The 23,072-nt window shown below is 45.5% G+C and overlaps 1 protein-coding gene and 1 long non-coding RNA gene across 5 annotated transcripts in view; one reads left to right on the top strand and one right to left on the bottom strand.

Moving 5' to 3' along the window:
• Positions 1 to 23,072, top strand: part of LOC135970248 (uncharacterized) — a 163,222-nt gene that overhangs the window by 15,640 nt on the left and 124,510 nt on the right. The window contains exon 2 of one of the 2 annotated variants that reach the window (XR_012432873.1): positions 1,266 to 6,363. The exons of the other annotated variant lie outside the window; for it this stretch is intronic. This is a non-coding gene — a long non-coding RNA (uncharacterized lncRNA). Of the gene's footprint in view, positions 1 to 1,265; positions 6,364 to 23,072 lie in introns of those variants that run through there. 2 annotated transcript variants of the gene reach the window in all.
• Positions 2,482 to 15,903, bottom strand: LOC135970244 (aldo-keto reductase family 1 member B10-like). 3 transcript variants are annotated; one of them, XR_012432870.1, is made up of 10 exons: positions 15,528 to 15,903; positions 12,775 to 12,942; positions 11,549 to 11,665; positions 10,489 to 10,566; positions 6,808 to 7,939; positions 6,414 to 6,520; positions 5,897 to 5,978; positions 5,283 to 5,366; positions 4,555 to 4,637; positions 2,482 to 2,847 (listed from the first exon to the last, which is right to left on the bottom strand). XR_012432870.1 is itself a non-coding variant. In XM_065542572.2 (10 exons), the coding sequence occupies exons 1-10, from the start codon at positions 15,591 to 15,593 to the stop codon at positions 2,805 to 2,807; spliced, it is 951 nt and encodes a 316-aa protein (XP_065398644.1). In that variant the 5' UTR covers positions 15,594 to 15,903; the 3' UTR covers positions 2,482 to 2,804. The 3 variants fall into 3 exon arrangements, 2 of the variants coding, with proteins under 2 accessions (XP_065398644.1, XP_065398645.1); XM_065542572.2 differs by having other exon boundaries at positions 6,808 to 6,930; XM_065542573.2 differs by lacking the exon at positions 15,528 to 15,903 and adding an exon at positions 14,963 to 15,133 and having other exon boundaries at positions 6,808 to 6,930.

Here is a 23,072-nt window from a genome sequence, read left to right as displayed (position 1 = left end):
GAGGGGGAGATGCGCTCTGATTTTTTGAAATTCCCGCTTTTCTGCACTGCTTTTCCCCCCATCTTTGTGGTTTTATCTGCCTTTGGTCTTTGATGATGGTGACATACTGATGGGGTTTTGGTGTGGGTGTCCTTTCTGTTCATTAGTTTTCCTTTTAACACTCAGGACCCTCAGCTGTAGGTCTGTTGGAGTTTGCTTGGGGTCCACTCCAGACCCTGTTTGCCTGGGTATCAGCAGCGGAGGCTGCAGAAGATAGAATATTGCTGAACAGTGAGTGTTGCTGTCAGATTCTTGCTCTGGAAGCTTCGTCTCCGGGGTATAGCCCACCGTGTGAGGTGTGAGGTGTTGGTCTGCACCTAGTGGGGATGTCTCCCAGTTAGGCTACTCAGGGATCAGGGACCCACTTGAGCAGGCTGTCTGTCTTCTCAGATCTCAACCTCCATGCTGGGTGATCCATTGCTCTCTTCAAAGTTATCAGACAGGGGCATTTACCTCTGCCAAGGTTTCTGCTGCTTTTTGTTTAGCTATGACCTGTCCCCAGAGGAGGAATCTACAGAAGCAGGCTGGCCTCCTTGAGCTGTGGTGGACTCCACCCAATTAGAGCTTCCTGGTGGATTTGTTTACCTGCTTAAGCCTCAGCAATGGCGGGTGCCGTTCCCCAAGCCTTGCTGCCGTCCTGCCGTTAGATCTGACTGCTGTGCTAGCAACGAGGGAGGTTCCATGTGAGTGGTACGCTCTGGGCCAGGTATGGGATATAATCTCCTAGTGTGCCATTTGCTAAGACCCTTGGTAAAGCGCAGTATTAGGGTGGGAGTTATCCAATTTTCCAGGTGTTTTGAGTCTCATTTTCCTTTGGCTAGGGAAAGGAATTCACTTCCCATTTGCGATTCACAGGTGAGGCGATGCCTCACCCTGATTCAGCTGTTGCTGTTCGGGCTGCACCCACAGACCAGAACCAACTGTCTGACCCGACCCAGTGAGATGAACCCAGTACCTCAGTTGAAAATGCAGAATCACCCGTATTCTGTGTCACTCACGCTGGGAGCTAGAGGCTGGAGCTGTTCCTATTCAGCCATCATGGGCGTGCCTCCATATACATTTTAAAAGTACCCCGTCTATGACATTGTGTATGGATGTGAACATATATACTAAAAATACAAAATGTGGATGGGAAGTATACCAGGGAAAGGTCTAGCCAGGAGAAAAGAAACTGTGCTAAGATTTTTAAACATTGGATGTTTGATTCAAATAATTGGTTATAATAGGTGATCAGTTACACGTGATGGAATAGCTGGGCTATGGAAAGGAGATGAGGCAACTCAGTTTGGAAGCAGCAGGAAGAGATCCTCGCTCCTAAGGAAGAAGGACAAAGAAAGGGTGCTGCTCCCTCAACCCAGAAGCTTTGTCTGGTAAGAGATAGAATCAAGGTGGAGGCTGCCTGGAAAAAGCTGGGCCCACACAGGAATGTGCTTTCTACTGGAGATGCCACTCAAGGTCAAGAGACAGGGAGAGAGGGAGAGAGAAATGCCTGACTCTTCCCTTGTCCAGCCCTTCAAGCTCCTAACAGTACCTCTCACTGAGCAAACCCAGGGGAAGTTATAACATAGCAAGGAAGCCTGGGAATGTAGGATAGGCATTTGCCTCTGGAGAGGTAGTCAGGGGAATGTGCACAAAGTGGTCCTTGACTATATTGGTAACTCCTAATTTCTTTAATTTTTTTTAAAGGTTTGGAGACAATATGGTAAAATGTTAGCATTTGTTTTTGTTTTTTGTTTTGAGACAGAGTCTCTCTCTGTCACCCAGGCTGGTGTGCAGTGGTGCAAGTCTGGCTTGCTGCAAACTCCACCTCCTGGGTTCAAGCGACCCTCCCACTTCAGCCTCTCTAGTAGCTGGGACTAAGGTGCACACCACTACACCCGGCTAACACCTGTTAACATTATAATGTGGGTGACCAGAGGCTCATTACTTTATTTTCTGTACATTTCTATATAGTTGGAATATTTCATAAGTAGTGATTATTATAGGACAAACAGAAATGTTCCAGATTAATGGCAACAGTAAGCATCTTTATTGTATTTCCACCATACTTTCCAAGGAAATGCCACATCTCTCTCAGTGAACAGTAGCATCTTTGTGGAGTTTGCAGGCTGTGCCATTGACTCTTTGGCATGATGGTGTATTGAAGACAAGGTGGGAGAACAAGACAGGGAATGAGTGGAGACAGGCAAGGAGGAAAGGTGGCAGGAAAAGACTCAGGAGGAAGAGGATGACCATCGATCGCTGTGAGCTCTCCCAGAGCCTGCCTGCCTTTGAAACTTGGTTCAGTCACTTACTACCGGAGTGGCCTTGACAAGTTCATCCTCTCTCCCTCCTAAGATGTTAAGAGTACCTACCTCAGTGGGGTTATTTTGAGGATTCAGTGACTTCCCCCACAGGAAAACACTTCACATGGTATGGGAACATAGTCACTCTCAATCCATCTTGGTTACCATCATTATTTTTTATTATTGATCTTTACATCCTCAGTGTTGGCAGAATTTCTTGTGCTTAACAAATATTTGTTCAGATCGGAGAAGTGGAAAAAATTGTCATCTGGTTATTCAAGCCATGTTTTTCTGTGATATTCTGATCCTTGTTGCACTCACAGAAATACATGTCTAAAACAGCACCTCGATTCTGATCTACAGCAGGACGAAGTTCACTGTGATCTCAGATAAGTGTGGCTAAAATAGGACTTGATGGAGATAGTCACACTTCAGCGAAGAAAGAGAATCCCCTGTTCAATGTCACCAGGAGATTCAACCTCAATATTCTGCATCGAAGGGATAGTCCCCCAAATGAGAGGATCTGCAGAAACAAAAAAACAGAGAAACCGTGTTCCATGAACGCAACAGCTCTGGTTGAGAAGGTATTCTTCTCTGGTGGACTCTATCATATCTGCGCTCTCTCAGCCTCCTCCCTGCAAGAATATAAGAAGGGTGCTTACACCTTGACCTTCCCTCAAACTGATACGAGGTCTTTGCTAGGAAGGAGGACAGACAGTGACCAGGGCACGGGAAACAACTCGGAATGACAACTCATGGTTAGCCTGGTGTCAGGTGAGGCAAGTGATAAGTCTTGTCCCAATCCACTGTCACAACATGCTGAGGTAGGAAACAACAGCAGAATTGACAGCTTGGGGATTGTTATGAGTATTAAATGAGATAATAGCACTGGCAAAGGGCTCAGGATCTTGGCACATTCTCAGCGAAGGTTCAATGGATGTTAGCTGCTATTCATATTATCATCCTACTTTGTAGGTAAAGAAACCAACTAAGAAAAACTAGGAAATTTACCCACTGTCACACAGGTAAGAAACCAGTGTTAGTGTTGGATCTGAGGCCAGGTGCACTTACTCCTGAGCCACCAACCCATTGCCTCCACTGGATATGATGTTCATTGGAAGGTCAGCCGTTCAGTTTGGGGGAGAGTCCCATTTATGTTCACCCTGCCTTTTTACACTAAGCAGCTGCTACTTTGTTAAACACTGATAAAAATAAGCCATTATAAGATGAGGAAAGGCTTCTGTGATACTAAAGGTGGGCAGGATAGATATGGAATATCATGACAAGCAAGCTGTGCTTGAGATACTGAAACCATTTTTAAAAGCTGAAAAATCATTTTGGCTATAGAAACATTGGAAGAAATTCAAATTGTCATTGAATTACAGATCTCGAAGTAATAAATGCCAGACAACTCTCTTTGATATATTTAATTAGATACATTAATCAGAAAGTATTGATTGTAAAGAGATGATTTAGGATTCCCACCTAGCCAGAGTGAAAACTTTCAACCACTTATCTGACATTTAAAGTAGAGTTACCACCACCTCCTTTAAGAGACATTTCGAGATTATTTAATCCAGCCTCCCGGGCCTTCTTCCTTGAATGCTCTAAACACAGTCCCACCTCAGGGCCTTGGCACCTGCTGTTATCAATGCCAAGAATGCTCTTCCCCCAAATATGCATATGGCATATCCCTCACAGCAAAGCCTCCCTTGACCCACCCTGTATAAAGGATCCGTCCCACTACCACCCACCACTTCCTATCCACTTTGCCCTACTTTGTTTTTCTGTCTAGCATTTGTTACTGTCTGTCACATGTATTTTGAGTTGATTTATTTCTGTTCTGTCTTCTTCCCTCCCTCCATAAGCACGTGGAGGCAGCAGCTTTGCATAGTATGATAACCCAAGCACCTAGAAGATGTCTGTCACATAGAGGACCACTAGATATTTATTGGATGCATGAACAAATGAATGCTCACCTCCTGCCTATTGACAACACACCTTCTGTTACAATTCTAGCTCTACATCCAGAAGTTCAGACAATGAGCAGCAATTAGAGATGTGTCCCTCGCAGTGATTCACAGGTACCCCAATTTTTACTTACAAAACTGCCCCAAAATTGTATTTGAAGACACAAGTAGTCCCAGCAGCCTTCTAGTCCTTTCAGCTAACTCTCTACCAGTTTAGAAAATCTCCTGGCAATGCTCCTAGTTAACTCCATGCAACTTACTGCAACCCGGTGCAGGCCCTCCAGTTTCTGTTGAAGCTGAGGATCGTTGCCATCTCCTCATCACTCAATTTAAAGTCAAAGACCTGGAAAGATAGGGTTTCCAGGACATCATCAGTAAGGCCATTACTGCTGTGACTGGAGACTGTCAGCCATTCTAGCAGGGAGTTCTAGCAGCACAAACTGGTCAGTGGTGTTTTTCCATTATGTCCACGGGATACAAATTTTTCTCTAAATTAGGTCCTACACAAAGACCACAGTATTTGTAGTGCTCAGTGTTCCGGGGAGGGAGACCAGGTTCACAGCCACTAAGCCCCAGGTGTGCACAGGCCCTGTATTCCATGATGCACCCTTCTAGAAGACAGTTCACCAAGGACAGTTAACACCTCCTCTGCTGCCAGAGGATGAGCAGGGAGGCCAGGACAGTCTGCTCATGTGGTGGCCCTGGGTTTAGCTGCTCAGGGGCAACTGAGGGTCTTCTCAGTGGTGTGAGGCACAGCTGTGCTCAGACCTGACAGGGCTTCACCAGGCACTGTCCCCAGCATGTCCTAAGCCCATGGGTCATTCATCTCAGGTATACTGAGCCTAGCACCCTAGACTGGAAAATGATAGGGTGGTGGGAACGGAGGGGGCCAAAGACAGTGCAGGAATGAGGTGAGAATCCTGATGAGAGGGTCTGTCTCTGCCCCACCCCACTGAGAAGTACCAGGTCCGACCAGCCGGGAACTTACCTGAATGTTCTCAACAATGCGTCCCGGTGTCACAGACTTGGGGATCACAATCACATTCCTCTGGATATGGAAACGGATCAGAACCTGTGCAGAAAGGGGACATGATGTTTCCACTCAGCTACAAGGACCCCTCCTTTTATGGAAAGGAAGAATAAAACATCCCTGCAGCTCACTGTGGTTTCAGGTACAATCGCTGATACTGACTGAGCCCTTTGCAGCTATTAGATTTGTGCCAGCCCCCCGCCTCATCTCTCCCTTCACCTTAGGGACAACTCTGTGATCTTCATTTTTTAGGAATAAAGAAAGCAGTTTGGGGTCATAAGGCTGATCAGAGGTAGAGTTGGCATCCGCACCCATATCCCTAGACATCAAAGCCACGCTTTACGACTTGGCTGTAGGGCTTAACAGGAAGCTGTGAGGCAGAAGCTATCTTTGTTTCAGTGACAGCTCTTGTGTTTCCTGGAGGTTCCAACAGACTTCGAAGGAAACACTATAGATGGCTTCAGCTCCTGTGTTCTTCCCCTTTAAGGAGTTAGTTGAGGGCAACACAAGAAATGAAACATGAGACTGGAAAAAAGAGTTGTTGGATAACAAGAAAAATAAAAATATGGCACCTGGGCTGTGGTTTTCTTGTGCTTTGCAGCAATCTCCTTAATCTTGGGATCCTCCAGCAGGGAAGGGTCCTCTGGCTTGGCCCTAGAGGCAGAAAGATGCTGATGTGAACAATCACCATGGCTACCATGTACAGATGGACACCACACCAATGAGGGTCTCAAGACTGATCATCAGAGCCTCTCCATCTGGGAGACAGGCAGGAGGACCTGGAAGCTTGGGTCCTTCCCCCGGGCTCTGAAGCCTCAGCGCTTTTGCAAACACTGGTTCATCCTTCAGTGGCTGAACTGGAAATATTCCCAGAGGGTCAAACACGTTGCCCATGTTTTTGTTGTTGCTCTTGTTGTGGCTTTTCAATTCCCATTTGTTCCCACCGTCTTCCCATTTGGTTGTACCAAATGCATTACCTTACACACGTTTTTCTTTCCAGTGACTTATGGTCTCATACCAATATTTACCAAACATAAAATAATGTTTTAAAGATTGTCAAGAGAAGGATCCACTGCTTGGAAGCCTCACCAAGGTCTATCCGGAGAGCCCAGGGGGCTGTAGGCTGTAACGGTGATGCCCTTGGAGTGGCAGTACTGGATCAGTTTCTCCTGCGTGAGGTATGGGTGACACTCAACCTACAACAGCAAACAATCCTCATCACGGGGAAAGCTGGCTGGCTTTTTGAGTTGGTCATAGGGAGTTCTACACAGACACCCAAAGACCACCAAGCAAAGGCCAAACATCTACCCACCGAGATTCTTGCTAAAAAATCCATGAGATCAGCCTCTCACCTCCCACAAGTGTCCTGATCACTGACCCTTGAGATGACACTCGGGGCATAGATAGCATTGAACATTCCTCCCAATGTTTAAGAAGTAATAGGGCAAGACCTTTATTTACCCTTACACTAAACAGAATTTACCTGGTTAGTCACTGGTTTATATTTCAGTCCAGGTTTGTTCAAGAGCCTCTCAATCTGGAAGTGGTTGAAATTGGAGATGCCAAGGGCTTTCACCAGCCCCTCATCCACCAGCTCCTCCATGGCCTGTCATAGAAAGGAAGACCTTTTGGGCAGTCCCAGAGGGACTACAGGGACCCTGGCTTCCCTTAGTCCTCCCTGGGTCAGAGATTGCTAAAGGATCCAGCACAACAGGGTTAGCCGAGGCATTCACAGGAAATTTCAGTCCAGGGCCTGGGTGCCCATCAGTGATTGGTTCCAGCCCTACTGCCCCTCCTCAGCCCAAGAAAAAGTAGGAGTAACAGGTAAAGATTTTATATTCTTGCCACTCTCACCTTACACGTAAAGAAACACACTCAAAATATACTTCTGTACACAGGGGAAATATGAAAGTTTTGTAATGCAAAAAATAAAAAAATAAAAAATGAACATTTGCAAGCTTATGAGATGATTTTATTTTTAATGAATCCAAATGACAGCGGGTAGCTACTGCTGTGTGTGCATTGTACACCCAAACCTGGGTAAGCTGTGTTAGTCAGGAAGAGGCTGCAGCATGTGGATAAGCCTCACTTGTGGGTCCTGAGTCACTTTCTCCCACACCAACCGTGCTTGGGTTTGCAGGAAGGTCATGCATATAGATTATGCCCTGGCAGGGGCACCTGGGCAAGGAGTTGTGTGGGGCTGAAACCTGACCCACTGTCTGCATATCCAGCCATGCTTCCCGGTACAGAAACTACAGGGACCCCCAAGGAAGGGAATCTTTGTATAACTTTTAGCCTATATTGGGCATTTTCCAAACTTGCCCAAAGATATCATATATGTTAGCAGCAGCCTCCAATGCAACATGTATTTATTAGCCATCTATTACATGTTCCAGAAGTTGTCAGGATGTAAAAGTATACGATGTGCTTCCTTCTTCTGGGATTCTTACAGTCCAATTAAAGTGCCAGGGTTCCCTTCTATGGAGCCATCAACCATGACCCTGAGGCTGCCTCAGATAACATGACCGTGGCATAGACAGAGTCAGAAAGGAAAGAGAAGGAAGAGATTCACACAGCCTGCAGCTGTCAGGGCAGACCTTCAGGTAGAGTTTAAACTGCACCTCAGAAAAAAAAAAAAAAAAAAAAGAGAGAGAGAGAGAGAGATAAGAGGGGAAAAATATGAGCATATGAGACAGGAAGGCAATAGCAAAGCTCAGAGGCAGGGATGAACATGACTTGTTCAGGGAACTCTTTATCCAGCCCTTCTCAACTTTGGCTGCAACTTGGAATCACCAGGGAAGTTTAAAAACTACTGGTGGATGCAGTGGCTCATGACTGTAATCTCAGCACTCTGGGATAGGATTGGAACAGGGGGTTTGAGCCTGGGTTTCAGCAACCTAGGGTAAGTTTTTAACTCTTGTAGGCCTTAGTATTCTCTTCTCAAAAAAAGTCTTATAATACATACTAATAATATATATCTTTCTGATACACATTATCAGAGGCTGAGACAGGAGGATTGCTTGAGTCCAGGTGTTGGAGACCATCCTGGGCAACATAGCAAGTCTCTGTGTCTACCAGAAAAATTTTTCTTAATTAGCTGGATGTGGTGGCATTTGCCTCTGATCCCAGCTACTTGGGAGGATTGCTTGAGCCCAGGAGTCCGAGGCTGCACTGAGCTATGATCTTGCCACTGTACCGCAGCCTAGGCAATAGGACAAGACTATCTAAATTAAAACAAACAAAAAAAAAGTAATATCGGTGGCTGGGTTTCACCCCCCGGAGTTTCTTACAGATTTTATCTGAGTTGTAGCCTAGACATTGGGATTTGTAAACTCCTCAGGTGATTCTAATGCTCCGCCAACATTGAGACCACTAGCGTAGACGAAGTTATTCAATTGGGGAGGAGAGTTTAAAAGCTATGAAATCTTAAGGTTCCCTCAAACTTCCGATGTAGCAATTACATAATTTAAAAGCTATTGTACATCATAGGTCAGGTTAGTTTGCCTGTCTTCGAACTTGACATCTTTATACTTTTTCCTCCCGTCTGCTTCAGGGTGGTCAATGAGGTTTCTACTGAACTGGCTGTGGGTCTACATAAACATCCAGTGCTTTCATATTCAAGCCTGCTTGTTTCAAATCAGAGCCTCTGACCTTGATCACTGATATCTTTCCATGCCTTTCAAATGTTTTATTTAACAGTCATTCCTGTATTCATTCAGAAAACAGCACTGTGAGACGCAGGCTACACTTACATACTTGCCATACTTAATATCATAGGAGCTAAGGCAAAAAAACTGATCAAATGTAAGGCAAACTGCCAGGTGCAGTGGCTCACACCTGTAATCCGAGTACTCTGGGAAGCCGAGATGGGTGGATCCCCTGAGGTCAGGAGTTCGAGACCAGTCTGGCTAATACGGTGAAACCCTGTCTCTACTAAAAATACAAAAGTTAGCCGAGCGTGGTTGTACGCACATGCAGTCCCAGCTACTCAGGAGGCTAAGGCAGGAGAATGGCTTTAACTCGTTAGAGGGATGTTGCAGTGAGCCAAGATGAAGCCACTGCACTCCAGCCTGGGCGACAAAGTGAGACTCTGTCTTTAAAAAAAGAATGTTGTGTTTGTGGATTAATGTTTTTGAACCAACAATACACAGAAAAAGCTACATTTAATTGAATCTTGTCCATTCTAAGCATTTCAGAAAGGTGAGGCTTAATATATTTTCCCTTGTAAAACACAATACAAACTCGCAACTACATGTACCCCTACACAGACAGCTGCCACTATGACACCATTAACTCTTGGAGTCAGATGCCACTGATCATTTTTAACTCATACCTCCACTTCGTTCTCTACTAGCATTTGCAAAAGGATAGAATGGTATAATAAAAAAAGATCAGAGAAAACACTGATCCCTAATTCACTTTGAATGGGAATGATGTGAAACAGGTCATGATGTGATCCGGGAAGCAGGGCACTCAGGCTCCCTGATTTCTGGATGTGTGTTCACTGCCTGCCAAGCTCCATGCTGATGGTTTGGGTGGTTGGACTTGTGATTCAGGTGAGTCTAGGTCCAATCCCAGCTCTGCCACACACATTGTGACATGACCTGCGCAAGTCACCAATCAATCTAGGCTTCAAATGTCATTATTTATAAAGGTGGATGTTAACCCTGTCTTATAGGTTTAGATGATTAAATGGCTACTGTGACTAATGTTCCTGGCATGTAAACCATCTTAATCTTTATTGCACCCTCAAAAATATATATTAGTAGTATGTGTTATAAGACTTCTTTTTTAAGAAGAGAAAACTCAGCACTAAAAGAGTAACAAAACTGACCCTACGTTACTCAGCTGCTATGAGCAAACCCAGGCCCAAACCTCCTGTTTCAAATGGCTCGCCCTAGTTTGTGAACAGCATGTGTATTCCTCAAAGTGGGGTACATTGTATTTCCAGTCTTATTTGAAGACTCAGTTCTAGACTTGAAATCTAAATAGTATCAGATGCACCCAAAAGCCAAAGGTGATGAGGAAGATATTAGAAGAGCTAGAGAATCACAATGATGAAATTAGAAAGCATTAGGCACACGGCCTCTTTCATATCAACGGGAAGTCTCATGGATAACTGAAGATTTCTCTCCCAGCACACTTAGAGGAAGCTGGAACCTACCTCCCAGGCATCCAAGAACGTTGCTTTTCCACCGATGATATTACCTTTATCATCTTTGGGAAAAATGTTATCCCCAGACTGTAAATACAGAATGCAAAGTTTACTGGAATCTGCATCAGGACACTTGGTTCTGTTAAAAAAGGTTTCAGGGTCCTGACTCTTGCTAAGTACCACATGTGCATACCAGTTTTTCAGGCTCTGCAGTAGATACTACAACAATGTGAGTTTAAATAAAATCTCTATACTATAGCATATTAAACCATATATTTTAGAAACCACTGGATTGATGTTCAGATCTGCTGTTAGTACATTCCAGAAGCCACCTTTATCACCATGGACATTAAGCTCATACACCTAGATCCTGTGTACACCCAAGGGCAAACTTTCATTTCAGTATCACTGGATAAGGATTAGATCTCCAGGGTGTGGTTTTCTGGGGAAGATATTGGCCAGCTTCTATCCTTGCAGCCTCTAGAAGAGATATGGAATAAGGGATGGCAGGCCATCAGCACTCCCGCTGGTCAGGAGGGGAGAGAGCTGGAAATTTGTCTCTCCCACCCCTCAGGAGCAGGTAGAGCAGAGCCCCAGGCAATGGGAGCCGTGATGACTACTGGCTTCCTTCCAGCATCACCGCACTTGGGCTTTTCTCCAAGATGCCACTCCCGGGGTGTGCTTTGCTTAATAAGATAATTAGGCCCTGGAATATAGTTATGCAAGTGTAATCCAAGGGATTTCCTGGGAGGGCAACTCTGGGGCGCAAAATCAAGACAAAGGTGATAGGGCAGGTGCAACTTGTCTGGGCTGCCAGAAATCATGGCTTCTCTCAGACATAACTGCAGGAAAACACAGGCATGTGGCCACCTCAGCAGCACACATGGCCTCAGCCTCCCTTCCACGCCAGCGTCTTTCTGCTCCAAGGTCTCTTCCTGACCACCTGACACTCCCAATTATGAAGTGCAAGGTGTCCTGCTCCAGTCCACACCACCCCTAGCCCTGGTGCAGCTACTATTTTCTGACACCTGCTCAGAAACTAGAGGCTGAGAAAGGGAGTCGCTCAAACCTTGAATCCCTGTGGCCAGTGAATAAGATAGAGGTCCAGATAGCTCAGCTTCAGGTCCTTGAGGGTCTTCTCAAAAGCTTTCCTCACAAGCGGTCTCTCAAAGAAAGTGGGCCACAACTGCAAGAGGGTAGCAATGAGCTGTTAATATTTGGAGAAGGAAGGGCCACGTTATACCCATTGTCCCTGCCTTTTGATTTGCACCCTGATCTAACCTGGCACAGGCCATTTATAACAAAGCTGATTAAGATCCATGACACAGTGTGGAAGATCACCAGGGCTCAGCACGTCAATGACATGTCTTAAGTGTTGAAAGCAATTTACTTTTTCAACTCTCCTAGTACTCTATATGTCTCTCAGATCATTTAAGTAAATGTGGCCACAGATTTGAAATGTGTTTACCTGTCTCAGTCTCTTTGTCAGCTGTGGGCTCTCTGAGAGCAGGACTTGTGTGTAGCTTTTAAATGTCAAGCATTCTTAGGCCTTCGGGAAAAGATGGTCCTTTATCTGACCTATCTGACAGGTCCCTTATCAAGCCTGTCACGCCCCAGATGATAACTTTGTAAGGGCTTTCTCCACACTTGGCTGCTACACAGTGGGGTCTATATGTCCCACCAGATGTATGCAATATCCAAGTACCTAGAACTAGTGTTTCTCAGCAAGTTGTGTATAATGTAAATCCAGTGATTCTCAACCCCCTCACACCCAACACCCCCTTCTTTTTTAAAACATTGTGTACCTCACCTTTCGATAGATTTAATGAAGAAAATCATATGTGACAATAGAAAAATGCTCCTACTGTTTCCAAAATGCCCTCTGGCTGACAGCCTCAGGGACATAGTCACATGTCCACAGTGGTGACAGGGAGGCCACAGTGCTGACAGGGAGGCCACACATCAAGCCCTGCCTGCACCCTTGGCCTCTGACTGCCTCTGGGCAGATGGTGGATCCCTCTGATGGGGAACAGGGAGGCCCAGGGCAGTGCAGGGCTCCATGGAGACAAGCCCACTGTGGGAAAACCAACCTGCAGGCAGGTGGCACAGCAACGACATGTTCAATTATGAATAACGGCTTGGAGTATGGATAGAATTGTATCCACGGATGTTATCAAGGCAGGGATGAAAAGGGCTACATGTAGAAAAGGCTGACAGAGTTCTCGCTGCCAACCCGACCCAGATACTTCTGCCTGCCTTCAAGTGAAGGCCTCGCACCCAATGTGCCATGTGCACCTTGCTGACGATGAACAGGTCCTCCCGCTTCACAGCCTGCTCTTGGATCTTCTCTTGGATGGCTTCCCCCACCTCATGTTCATTCTCATAGGCATAGGCACAGTCAATGTGGCGATACCCTGCATCAATGGCCACCTTCACTGCTTCTTTCACTTTGCCGAGAGGAGACTGAAAGGCAAAAGAAAAGCCCATCACACATGTTTTTTTTTTTTTTTTTAAGCGATGGGGAGTTGCCATGTTGCCAAGGCTGGCCTCACACTCCCAGGTTCAAGCAATGCTCCCACCTCCCCAGTAGCTGGAATTATACCACATTCAGCAACCAACATATTGTCTTGTCCCCAGACCACCTTCAACAGGCTGCCCCACATGGCCCAGTTTCTCCAAACCAAGGCCTCACTGGGGTCTCCTTTGCCAGGTGATATCCGGGAGGAAACACACTTTATTATGATTATGTCCTATGTCCTGTCCTAGTTAAAGTCAGTTCCCTTTCAACCAGGTTAGTCCGGAAATGTCTTCAGGTGTGTCGGGGAGTGCAGATGGCTCCACTGCAACTTCCTGAAGACCCAGATGAAAGCTTGACTATAAAAAACCCAGAGGAATTTTCAGATAATATCCCCAAATGGTGATAAGGATCTGGATAATGGTCATTACAGCATCAATCCCGATTCCAACACTTACTGGGTGTGTAGGTCTAAGTAGTTGATTCCATCTCTCTAAACCTTGTCTGCAAAATGGAAAAAAAAAAAAAAAAATGGCACCAGCCTCATGAGGCCTTTGTGATGATGACATGCTGCAATGAATGTTAAGTTAAGCACATCACCTGACACACAGTAAGGCTCAGTAGAGGCCGTTCATTATACAAGGATCCTTTCAGAAAAAAAGGAGAAATAGAAAATCTTACAGGAATAGAGTTTGTTTTCCATTCCTATAAGAAGAAAGAAGGAGGGAGGGAGAACGAGAGAGAGGGAGAGAAAGAAGGGAAGGAAAAAAAAGAAAGGAAATAGAATTATGACATATTTGTTCTAACCTAACCAAGTCAATGATGGGGGCAAAAAGCACTTAAAACTAGATCTCTCACAAAATAGTCTTTTAAATATCTTCTACTGTGAGATAACAAACATTGAAAAGAACACAAAATATAGATGCACAGCTGCCCTACCATCTGAACAAGAAGCGGGCTGCTGCCAGACATCTAGAAACACCCCTGTGTCCCCAACCGCTACGCTACGCCATCCTTCACCTCCACTGCTAAGTTCATAATCCTTTATCTATCATCCCCACATGTCGAAGATGACTCCCTTCATAATTCTTACATTCAATTCCAAAATTGTGAAACTCTCTGGTAAACTTACCCAGGGTGAGCAGATTCCCTAGAGTTCTGGAAGTGATTATTTGTTCCATTTATATAGGATTGAAGCTCTGATTTTGGGCAAATCTTGCTATTGAACAAGAGACGCTGTGCATGAATCAAGCTGGAAGTGATCTGTTCGCCCAGATACACCTAGAACGTATCCTGAGAATGACCAGTGTGGCAACAGAGTGTCCTACCTTCCAGCTCGGCACAAGAGAGGGGAAACATCAGGGTGCACAAAAGGAAAGAGCCAGAGGCAGAAGACTCAGCACAGGCATTAGCCATGAGGGATAGGAGAGAAGAGGAATTCTAAAGACTGCTTCTGGTCGCTAGTTAGGATAGTGCCATCATGGATGGAAATGGCAAAGAAGGCAGAGTGAGGTGGTGATGGAACAACTTCAAATTTAGCCTAAGAGAGGCTCAGGAACCTGCCTCACTGAGTCCTGGATGTGCCTTACGCCGTTTTGCCAGCTGACATTAACACAGCCGGGTGGAGCTCATGACTCCCAGGCCAGGCTCTCGGCAGCTCCAGCACGTTGCAGATTTCAGTGTGTACAGGAACCACCTGGGGATCTTGTTAAAGTGCAGATGCCCATCAGTAGCCTGGGGTGGAGCCTGAGACTCTGCGTTTTCTCTCTCTCTCTTTCTCTCTTTCTTTCTTGGATCTCACTCTGTTGCTGAAACTGGAGGGCAGTGGCGCAATCACTGCTCACTGCAGCCTTTACCTCTCAGGCTTAACACTCAATCTCCACCTCAGCCTCCCAAGTGACTGGGACTACAGGTGCGTCCCACCATGTCCAGCTAATTTATTTATTTTTTGTAGAAATGGGGTCTTACCATGCTGCCCAGACTGGTCTCCAACTCCTGGGCTCAAGCAATCCTCCTGTCTGGGTCTCCCAAAGTGCTGGGTTTACAGGCATGAGCCACCACACCCGGCCAGTTCTGCATTTCTAACAAGCTCCCAGGTCATATGGATTCTGCTAGCCCAAGTCCCACACCCTGATCTGCAAAGGGATGCCAAGGACTTGGGGGTCTGCATCGTCTCCCCAACCACCCGGCCCACAACAAAGCCACAGCCAAGGCTCTGGGAAAACGTTGAGCCCAATTGTCTTCTAGAGCCAGAGAGAGAAACTGCCCTGGAATACAATTTTAGGTCCAACAGCTGCTTGAAATTTGATACTTGCTAGAGAAGCTCTCAGCACTGCTGGGAAAGCCAGCCTTGGAGCTTTGCAGCCTGAATGAGCTCTGAGAAAAGAAAGCAACCAGAGTCTCGGCTCCAGGACTGAATCTCATGTCTCCAAACCCCTGCCCGACCTCCAGGCTTTCCTGGCTGAATGCAGAAAGAGAAAACACCCAAACGCCCCTCCAGGGAAGAAGGCTGTGCAAAGATTTGCATATTTACCTTCCAAGTGCCCAGGCCCACAATGGGCATCTTGGCTTTGGTACTGAGCTCCACAAAGGTGGCCATGGTTGGTGCAGAAATGATTCTGAGTGAGCAGGTAGAAGTCTCACGTCCTGCTTTTTGTTGTTGTTTTTGAGACAGTCTTGCTGTGTCGCCGATGCTAGAGTGGAGTGGTGCGATCTCGGCTCACTGCAGCCTCCGTCTCCTGGGTTCAAGCAATTCTCCTGCGTCAGCCTCCCGAGTAGCTGGGATTACAGTCGCCCACTGCGACTTCTAGGTAATTTTTATATTGTTAGTAGAGACAGGCTGGTCTCAAACCCCTGACCTCAGGTGATCTGCCCACCTCGGCCTTCCAAAGTGCTGGGATTATAGGCATGAGCTACCAGCCCGGCTACGTGCTGCTTATGAAGGCTGGTGTTATCTACAGTGGGAGGAGTTGGAGCCTGGCCACAGTAGCTTTCCTGCTATAAGCAAACAGGAAATCCATTCTAGGCTTTTGTGAGAATGAGGATTATGTGAATGAATTATTAATCATGTCAACTTTGTGCAAAGTTCTCTGTTCGGTAACAGTATCATTGGAGTTTCTGCTTGTTCACCATGACTCAACAAATTCAACACACCCAAAAGTTGGAAAGTAGGCAGGGAGAGAGAAAGGAAGGAAAGAAGAGTTGGGGGAGGGAGGGAAAGAAGCCTGGCCAACACAGTAAAACCCTCTCTACTAAAACTACAAAAATTAGCCAGGCACGGTGGCACATGTCTGTAATCCCAGCTACTTGGGAAGCTGAAACAGGAGAATTGCTTGAACCTGGGAGGCGGAGGTTGCAGTGAGCCGATGGTGCCACTGCACTCCAGCCTGGGCGAGAGAGTGAGACCCTGTCTCAGAAAAAGAGAAAGAACGAAAAAGACAGAGAAGAGAGAGAGACAGAGAAAAGAAAGAGACAAAGCAAAGCAAAGAAGGAAGAAGAAACAGCGGCTTTCTTTCCCTGTGATGCTTTCCTCTGTGAAATAGAGTCTAGGGAGGAGAGGTAAGAAGCAGTGTTTCCATTTTAAAAGTTGCAATTCCAGGTTCAATGCAGAGATGGTCAAATCCTGGGCTGATTAGAGTCAGCTGTAACTAGTTGGTAGTCAGCAATCTAGGGAACATGATACAGGCCTGGGCCATGCTGTAACACGCCGTGACAGGCCAGGGCCACGTCACAGCGTCAGCTTCGGCTTGCGGGTAGTGGGTTTTTCTGTCTTCCTTGCATTCTTCTTTATGAGTTGGGTTTGGTTGAAAATTGAAATGGACTTGAACCTCTAGGCTGTGGCTTATGACAGCTCATAGAGGGCAATTGGCATGACATTTTGCACCTATGAGTGAAATATCTTACACTTCATTGATGTTTTTGAAATTATCTACTTCAACATTAATAATACATGCATGGGCCGGGCATGGTGGCTCACGCCTGTAATCCCAGCACTTTGGGAGGCTGAGGAAGGTGGATCACTTGAGCTCCAGGGTTTGAAACCAGCCTGGCCAACATGGTGAAACCCTGTCTCTGCTAAAATCCAAAAATTAGCCAGGCATGCTGGCACATAGCTGTGGTCCCATCTGCTTGGGGAACCTGAGAATCACCTGAATCTGGGAGGGAGAGATTGCAGTGAGCCAAGATCGTGCCACTGCACTCCAGCCTGGGCCACAGAGAGAGACTCTGTCCCAGAAATAGATACATAAATACACGCATGCCTCATCATCTGGTGGCCACAAAGTCTCCTGGATGTGCACATGGGGCACCTTATTTTCCCAGTGGATACTGGATGACATGCAGTGCTAGTATTGTTGAAATAGTAAATCCTTATTGACCGTCAAGCTAAATAACAGAGAGAGGTCCCTAAAAGAAAAATATTTCTCTGGGAGTAGAGCACTGCAATGGGAATACACATGCGGCAGTAAACTATGTATATATTTGGGGAAATAAAGGAAGACAAAATTTTTCAAGGAAAAAATGAGGATTATCTAATTGCTTTGAAATAATTAGCCTTGGCTACAAAGATCAATCATGAAAGTGTTAGTTTGAGGTTTGACAGGCAGTTGTTGGCACAGGTCCTTGCAGAGTATGTTTTGTGTTCAGTTGCAATGGCCTTTGTTCAAGGTTGCGGTTTTTGCAGTCTTCATGGTAATTTTGGTTTTCAGTTGTACGACCATTACAACCCTCCTTTCGTGGCCTTCTGAGCTGTATTTGTTGTTTGTTTTTTAACATTAGTGACTCCCTTTTGATTCTGACCATTTTTACATGATGCACAGAAAAAAGAAATGTGTATTATTCATAATAATATTCCTTGGAGAACCACTTAACTATGAATCGGTGAGGAGGGAGATCTTTTTTAGATAATTGAGGTTAAGAAGGTATATCGATTAGCTGTTTTCATGTAACAAAGCAACTGGTTATAACAGCAACCATTTATTTGCTGGTGATTTTGTGGGCTGGCAGTTTGGGCAAGAAGCAGCTGATAAGCCAGTCTCAGAACCACGTGATGTCAGCTGGGTTTCCTCACCTCTGTGGGCTTCAGTGGGGTGGACCGGGATGTCAGGGAAGGCAGGGACCCCCCTTCGCATGTTTTTCATTTTCCATGAGGGTAACTTGGACTTGTTCACAGGTAGTGGCATTGTAGGAGGCCTACTCTCGGAATGTGAACAGTGTCACTTCTGTCACCTTCTATTGATCAAAGCAAGTCTCAAGGCCAGAAAAGGGCCAAGGAGTAAGGGAATAGATTCCACCTCTTGAGGGGATTGGTTACAGGGAATTTTGGCTAATTTTTTTTTTAAAGGTAGAATCTCTCTCTGTCACCCAGACTGGAGTGCCGTTGCACAATCTCGGCTCACTACAACCTCTGCCTCCCGGGTTCAAGTGATTCTCCTGCCTCAGCCTCCCGAGTAGCTAGGACTACAGGTGCACACCACCACACTCAGCTAATTATTGTATTTTTATTAGAGACGGGGTTTCACCATGTTGGTCAGGATGGTCTCAATCTGCTGACCTTGCGATCTGCCTGCCTTGGCCTCTCAAAGTGCGGGGATTACAGGTGTAAGCCACCTCACCTGGCCGAATTTTGGCTATTCTAAATCAACCTCAGGTTTCATAAGAACTTTGATTAGCTCCTTTCTACCTTCATGAACTTACCAATCTGTTCCTGGTTTTGCACCGTTAAGAAACTCTCATTTTTCAAATCTGATGAATATATGTCCATAAGACGCTTTACTTTGTTAAAAATAAATACATGAAAAATTGAGAGAAAATTAGTTTGTAGAAGAAAAATGAATGAGTAGTGTCATATTTCATTCTCACATCCATTTCTCTAAGAAATGGATCTGTCCTTCAACATCTGTTCCTAATCCATACTGTTCGAATATACGTGGCTGTCGGTCATGGTCTGGGGATTATTTATAATCAGCCACAAGGAGTTACAGTGTAATGGCTTACAATTTGGTGGGGTGGAACCACAGACTAATTGGAGGTTTTTGTTTCAATCCTCATAACTTATTTGAAGCAGGGGGCTTGGCTGTCCACCCTTTGTACTTAGTAGTCCACCAAACATCTGCCCAGTCACCACAGGGACTTTTCAATCTCCATACTTATACTTGCTTGATGTTTTGTGGTATGGACATAGACACTTATCAACATGGGATAGCTTCCTTTGAGCCTGCTACTCTCCACACGGATGACTGAATAGGCATCGAACAGAAGGGTTAAAAAATGACTAGCCTGAGTTATACTGATGACAAGATGACCTTCTGTTGAAAAAAAAAAAGAGAGAATAAACAAGTGATTATTAAGCTCTTTTTAGAGTTAATTTGGTGGGGGTCGGCCCTGGAGAGACAGTTCATGACTCTGGAGGTGGTGGCGCCTTCTTGACTCAGGTGTGATGAGTCCTTCGCTTTCTGCTGTCCGGACTGCAGTCTCAGTAGTTAGGAGCACTAGATAGGGTCCTTCCCAGGCTGGTTCGAGCTTCCTTTCCTTCTACCTTGGATGAGAACATGGTCTGCAGGCCGATGCTGATGTTCTGGAAACTCCAGGGGCGACGCCTGTGCTAGGAGACCTTCAGTCTTAATGGAAGAGAAGGTAGAAGATAGAACAAGCATATAATTTTTGAGGAACTGATCCTTCGTTTCAAACGTAGGGATGTCAGCAGTGGAGTGTAAGTAGGGAATTCCATAGAGCATTTCATAAGGTGACAGGCCAATATCTCTCCGAGGGGCAGTCCGGATTCTTAACAAGCAACAGAAAGACATTCAATCCATGGCAATCGAGTTTCTAAAGCTAACTTCAGTGGTTTTTTAGAGTCTGATTCATCCCCTCTAGGCTTCCTGAGGAAGATGGATGCCAAGGGGTATGGTATTCCCAATGCATATCTAGTGCCTGGGCTCACTTCTTAATGACATGCACAGTGAAATGGGTTCCATTATCTGAATCAATATTTTCTATTAGTCCAAATCTGGGTGCGATGTTTTCACTTAATGCTTTAACTACATTGCTGGCAGTTGCACGTGAGAAGGGGATTGCCTCTACCCAGTGGGTACAGTGGTCTATTACTACTAATAAGTACACCGACCAATTGGAGGCATTTCAGTGTAATCAATCTGAACACTTTGAAATGGTCTCAGCCCTGGATTTCTTCTTCCAAAGGGCCATTTACTTAGAACCTGCTTATTAGTTTTTTTACATATTAAGCAACTATCTATAACTTGTTTGTTCTGGGTGTAAATTCCTGTACACCCATAAACCCGGAGAACTGCATCGCACATTGCTTGGGGTCCCCAATGGGTCCCTTGACATAATTGAAACAGATTTCCCTCATGAGAGGTTTTGACAACATTCCCCTTTGGTCTGGTAATATCCATTTCCTTTCTGCGTTTTGTTTAGCTCCTATTCTTATCAACTTCTTTTTTTCAATGGAAGAGAAAACGGGGGTTGCAGTAGGAGAAGGAAGGCATGGAGTTAAATGGAAGAAATGGCAACTTGTTTTGCTATTTGATCTGCAGGATTATTTCCTCGACTTGTGAAAGGCAAGTCCTTTTGGTCCCCTGGGACATGTACAATAGCCGTCACTTCTGGCAGTTGGAGATTGTTGAGGACACGAGCATCAGTTCTATTTGAACTAAATCTTGGCCTCTACTATTGATAAGACCCCTCTCCATCCAATTTTTTCCAAATGTGTGCGCCACCCCAAAGGCATACTTAGAGTCAGTACAGAGAGTGTTTCCTTGGTTTTGTAAATGTCCTGAAGCTTGGCTGAGTGCAAACAGTTCACACCCTTGGGCAGACCAATTATCAGGGCACCTTCCTGATTTTACTTTTCAAGCATCTTTCCATTAATCACTGAATACCTATTATGTCTCTTTCTTTTAATCACCTGGGAGGATCCACCTATGAATCAGTGCCGTCCTATCTTGAAGGGAGTTTTTCCTAAGTCTGCTTGAACTTTGGTATGGTAATTAATTAGATTCAAACATGCGTGCTCTCGTTTTAAGTTTGGATCCCCTGTTAAAAAGCCTGCTGGATGAACTGCATTATTAGTAGTTAATATTAAATCATCTCTTTTTCCAGTAAGATAGCCTCATATTTTAAATTTTTCGAGTTAGTGATCTACCTCCTTGCTTTTTGATTTAATACAGTTGTAACTTGGTGGGGCGTGGCCTGAAGCCCCTGGGGAGTAACCTAAAACCACAGTTGGAGGGACAGCACAGCCTGGAGCATGGCCTGAAAAGGCTGTGGAGTAACCTGAAACCGCAGCCAGAGGGACCTGACACAGGAACCTCAGGGGCGGGATTGGGGGCGCTGAAGGAAGGAAGATGATTTACAGGATCCCATGGGTTAGTAGGTGTGGGTTGTCTAGGCATGGGAACTCTTTCCCTTTTAGAAACATTGGCTTCTGACTCTCCCTCCGGAGTCTGAAGGGTAAAGGAGAACTGGTCCTTGCCCGCCAGCAGAGGGCGGAATCGATTTTTCCTGAGAGACAGGGCTCTTATCATTAACATGTTCGATTACCAGATGACAAATCTGCTCTTCTTTAGACTTAAATTTTGGCAAGAAAAGTGAAGGCTTAAGGATGGATTCTCGAACTAAAATAAAACAACAATATTTTATCATCTACTGTTTTTGTTTTTACTTGGTTCTCTTATTATCTTTTCAAGACTTTAGCAGAAGCCCCAAGGGGCTATCAGAAGGAATTTCATCCTCTCTAGACTCTCTAGTTCTCCCGTTTTACTTGAAACGTTCTCGTCTTAGTATTATGGGAGGGGGCCCAACCCCTCCTGTTAGAGATTTCTACCCTCCCCCTTCCTGGAGGCTTACTGAGGCTTTGGGGAAAGGCTCCAACCCCACCTGCTTGGATTTTCTACCCTCCCCCTTCCTCTTTGTCTGCTCTGTCTGTTCCTGCCTCTAGTTGATAGATGGCAGCATGAGGCCACGGACAAGACTCACTCACTCCACACAACCACCATGCTTAGTCTCATTCGAAACGTAGCAGGACGAGCTGCCAACAAAACTCCTCAGACACCGAAATAAAGAAGGAAGGGGTTTGTTCCGTCAGAGGTATCAGCAAGTCTTCTGTCTCAAGAGTCGAGTTCCCCGAGTAAGCAATTCCTGTCCCTTTTAAGGGCTCACAACTCTAAGGGGGTACATGTGAGAGGGTCCTGATTGATTGAGCAAGCAGCGGGTACGTGACTGGGGGCTGTGTGCACCAGTCATTAGATCGGAACAAAACAAAATAGGGATTTTCACAGTGCATTTCTATACAATGTCTGTAATCTATAGATAACAGAACCAATTAGGTCAGGGGTTGATCTTTAACTACCAGGTCCAGGGTGCGGGTTGGGCTGTCTGCCTGTGGATTTCATTTCTGCCTTTTAGTTTTTACTACTTCTTTCTTTGGAGGCAGAAATTGGGCATAAGACAATATGAGGGGTGGTCTCCTCACGTAATATACTCTCAGCCTCCAACTTATCCCGACCACCTAGAAAATACTTTGTCACCTTCTCGAAGTCTCCTACCTTATTCCGTGCACAAGAATTACCTGCTCCTCTTATTGCCGCGGTCTTGCAAGGCTCTCTTCCCCACTTTGCTGAGAATCCAGATTTATTCCTTACAACAGGTGGGCCGTGATCTCCCTCATGCTAGGGGCATGGTAACTAGACAGTAGGATGCATCCCCTTTGGGTGGGGTGACTGTAGGCCTCCCTCCCACAGGAGAATATTCGAGCCCCAAAGTTGGGCGCCAGAACTGTTAGGAGTAACGCTCAAAACCTTAAGGAAATTGAACACTTGAACAAAGGATTCTTAGCAAAGCAATTTTACTTCTGCACTGAGGGGTGCCTCCTTGGGCAGTCGCCATGACAGCACACATGAACAAAAGGGCATGAGAGCCTTTATTCCTGACGCAAGTTCTGCCCCTGTACCCTTCCTCCATTAGCCAGGGTCGGGTTGTACAATCTAAACTCATCCTGGTTGACTAAACATTTGATTTTTTAAGATAAAGTGAGCATGTAAAGAAAAAAGCAGAGAATAAA

The sequence above is a fragment of the Macaca fascicularis genome, chromosome 3 (assembly GCF_037993035.2).
Source record: "Macaca fascicularis isolate 582-1 chromosome 3, T2T-MFA8v1.1".
Classification (NCBI taxonomy): Eukaryota; Metazoa; Chordata; class Mammalia; order Primates; family Cercopithecidae; genus Macaca; species Macaca fascicularis.
The sequence above is the reverse complement of the archived record's forward strand: the minus strand, read 5'-3'. Positions and strand labels throughout refer to the sequence as shown.

Coding starts and splice junctions, on each gene's coding strand:
- LOC135970244 (XM_065542572.2), bottom strand. CDS start 15,593: ATGGCCACCTTTGTGGAGCTCAGTACCAAAGCCAAGATGCCCATTGTG. Junction 6,521..6,807: donor ATAAACCAGTGACTAACCAG/GTAAATTCTGTT, acceptor TTGCTGTTGTAG/GTTGAGTGTCACCCATACCT. Junction 4,638..5,282: donor GCATTGTTGAGAACATTCAG/GTAAGTTCCCGG, acceptor CTATCTTTCCAG/GTCTTTGACTTTAAATTGAG.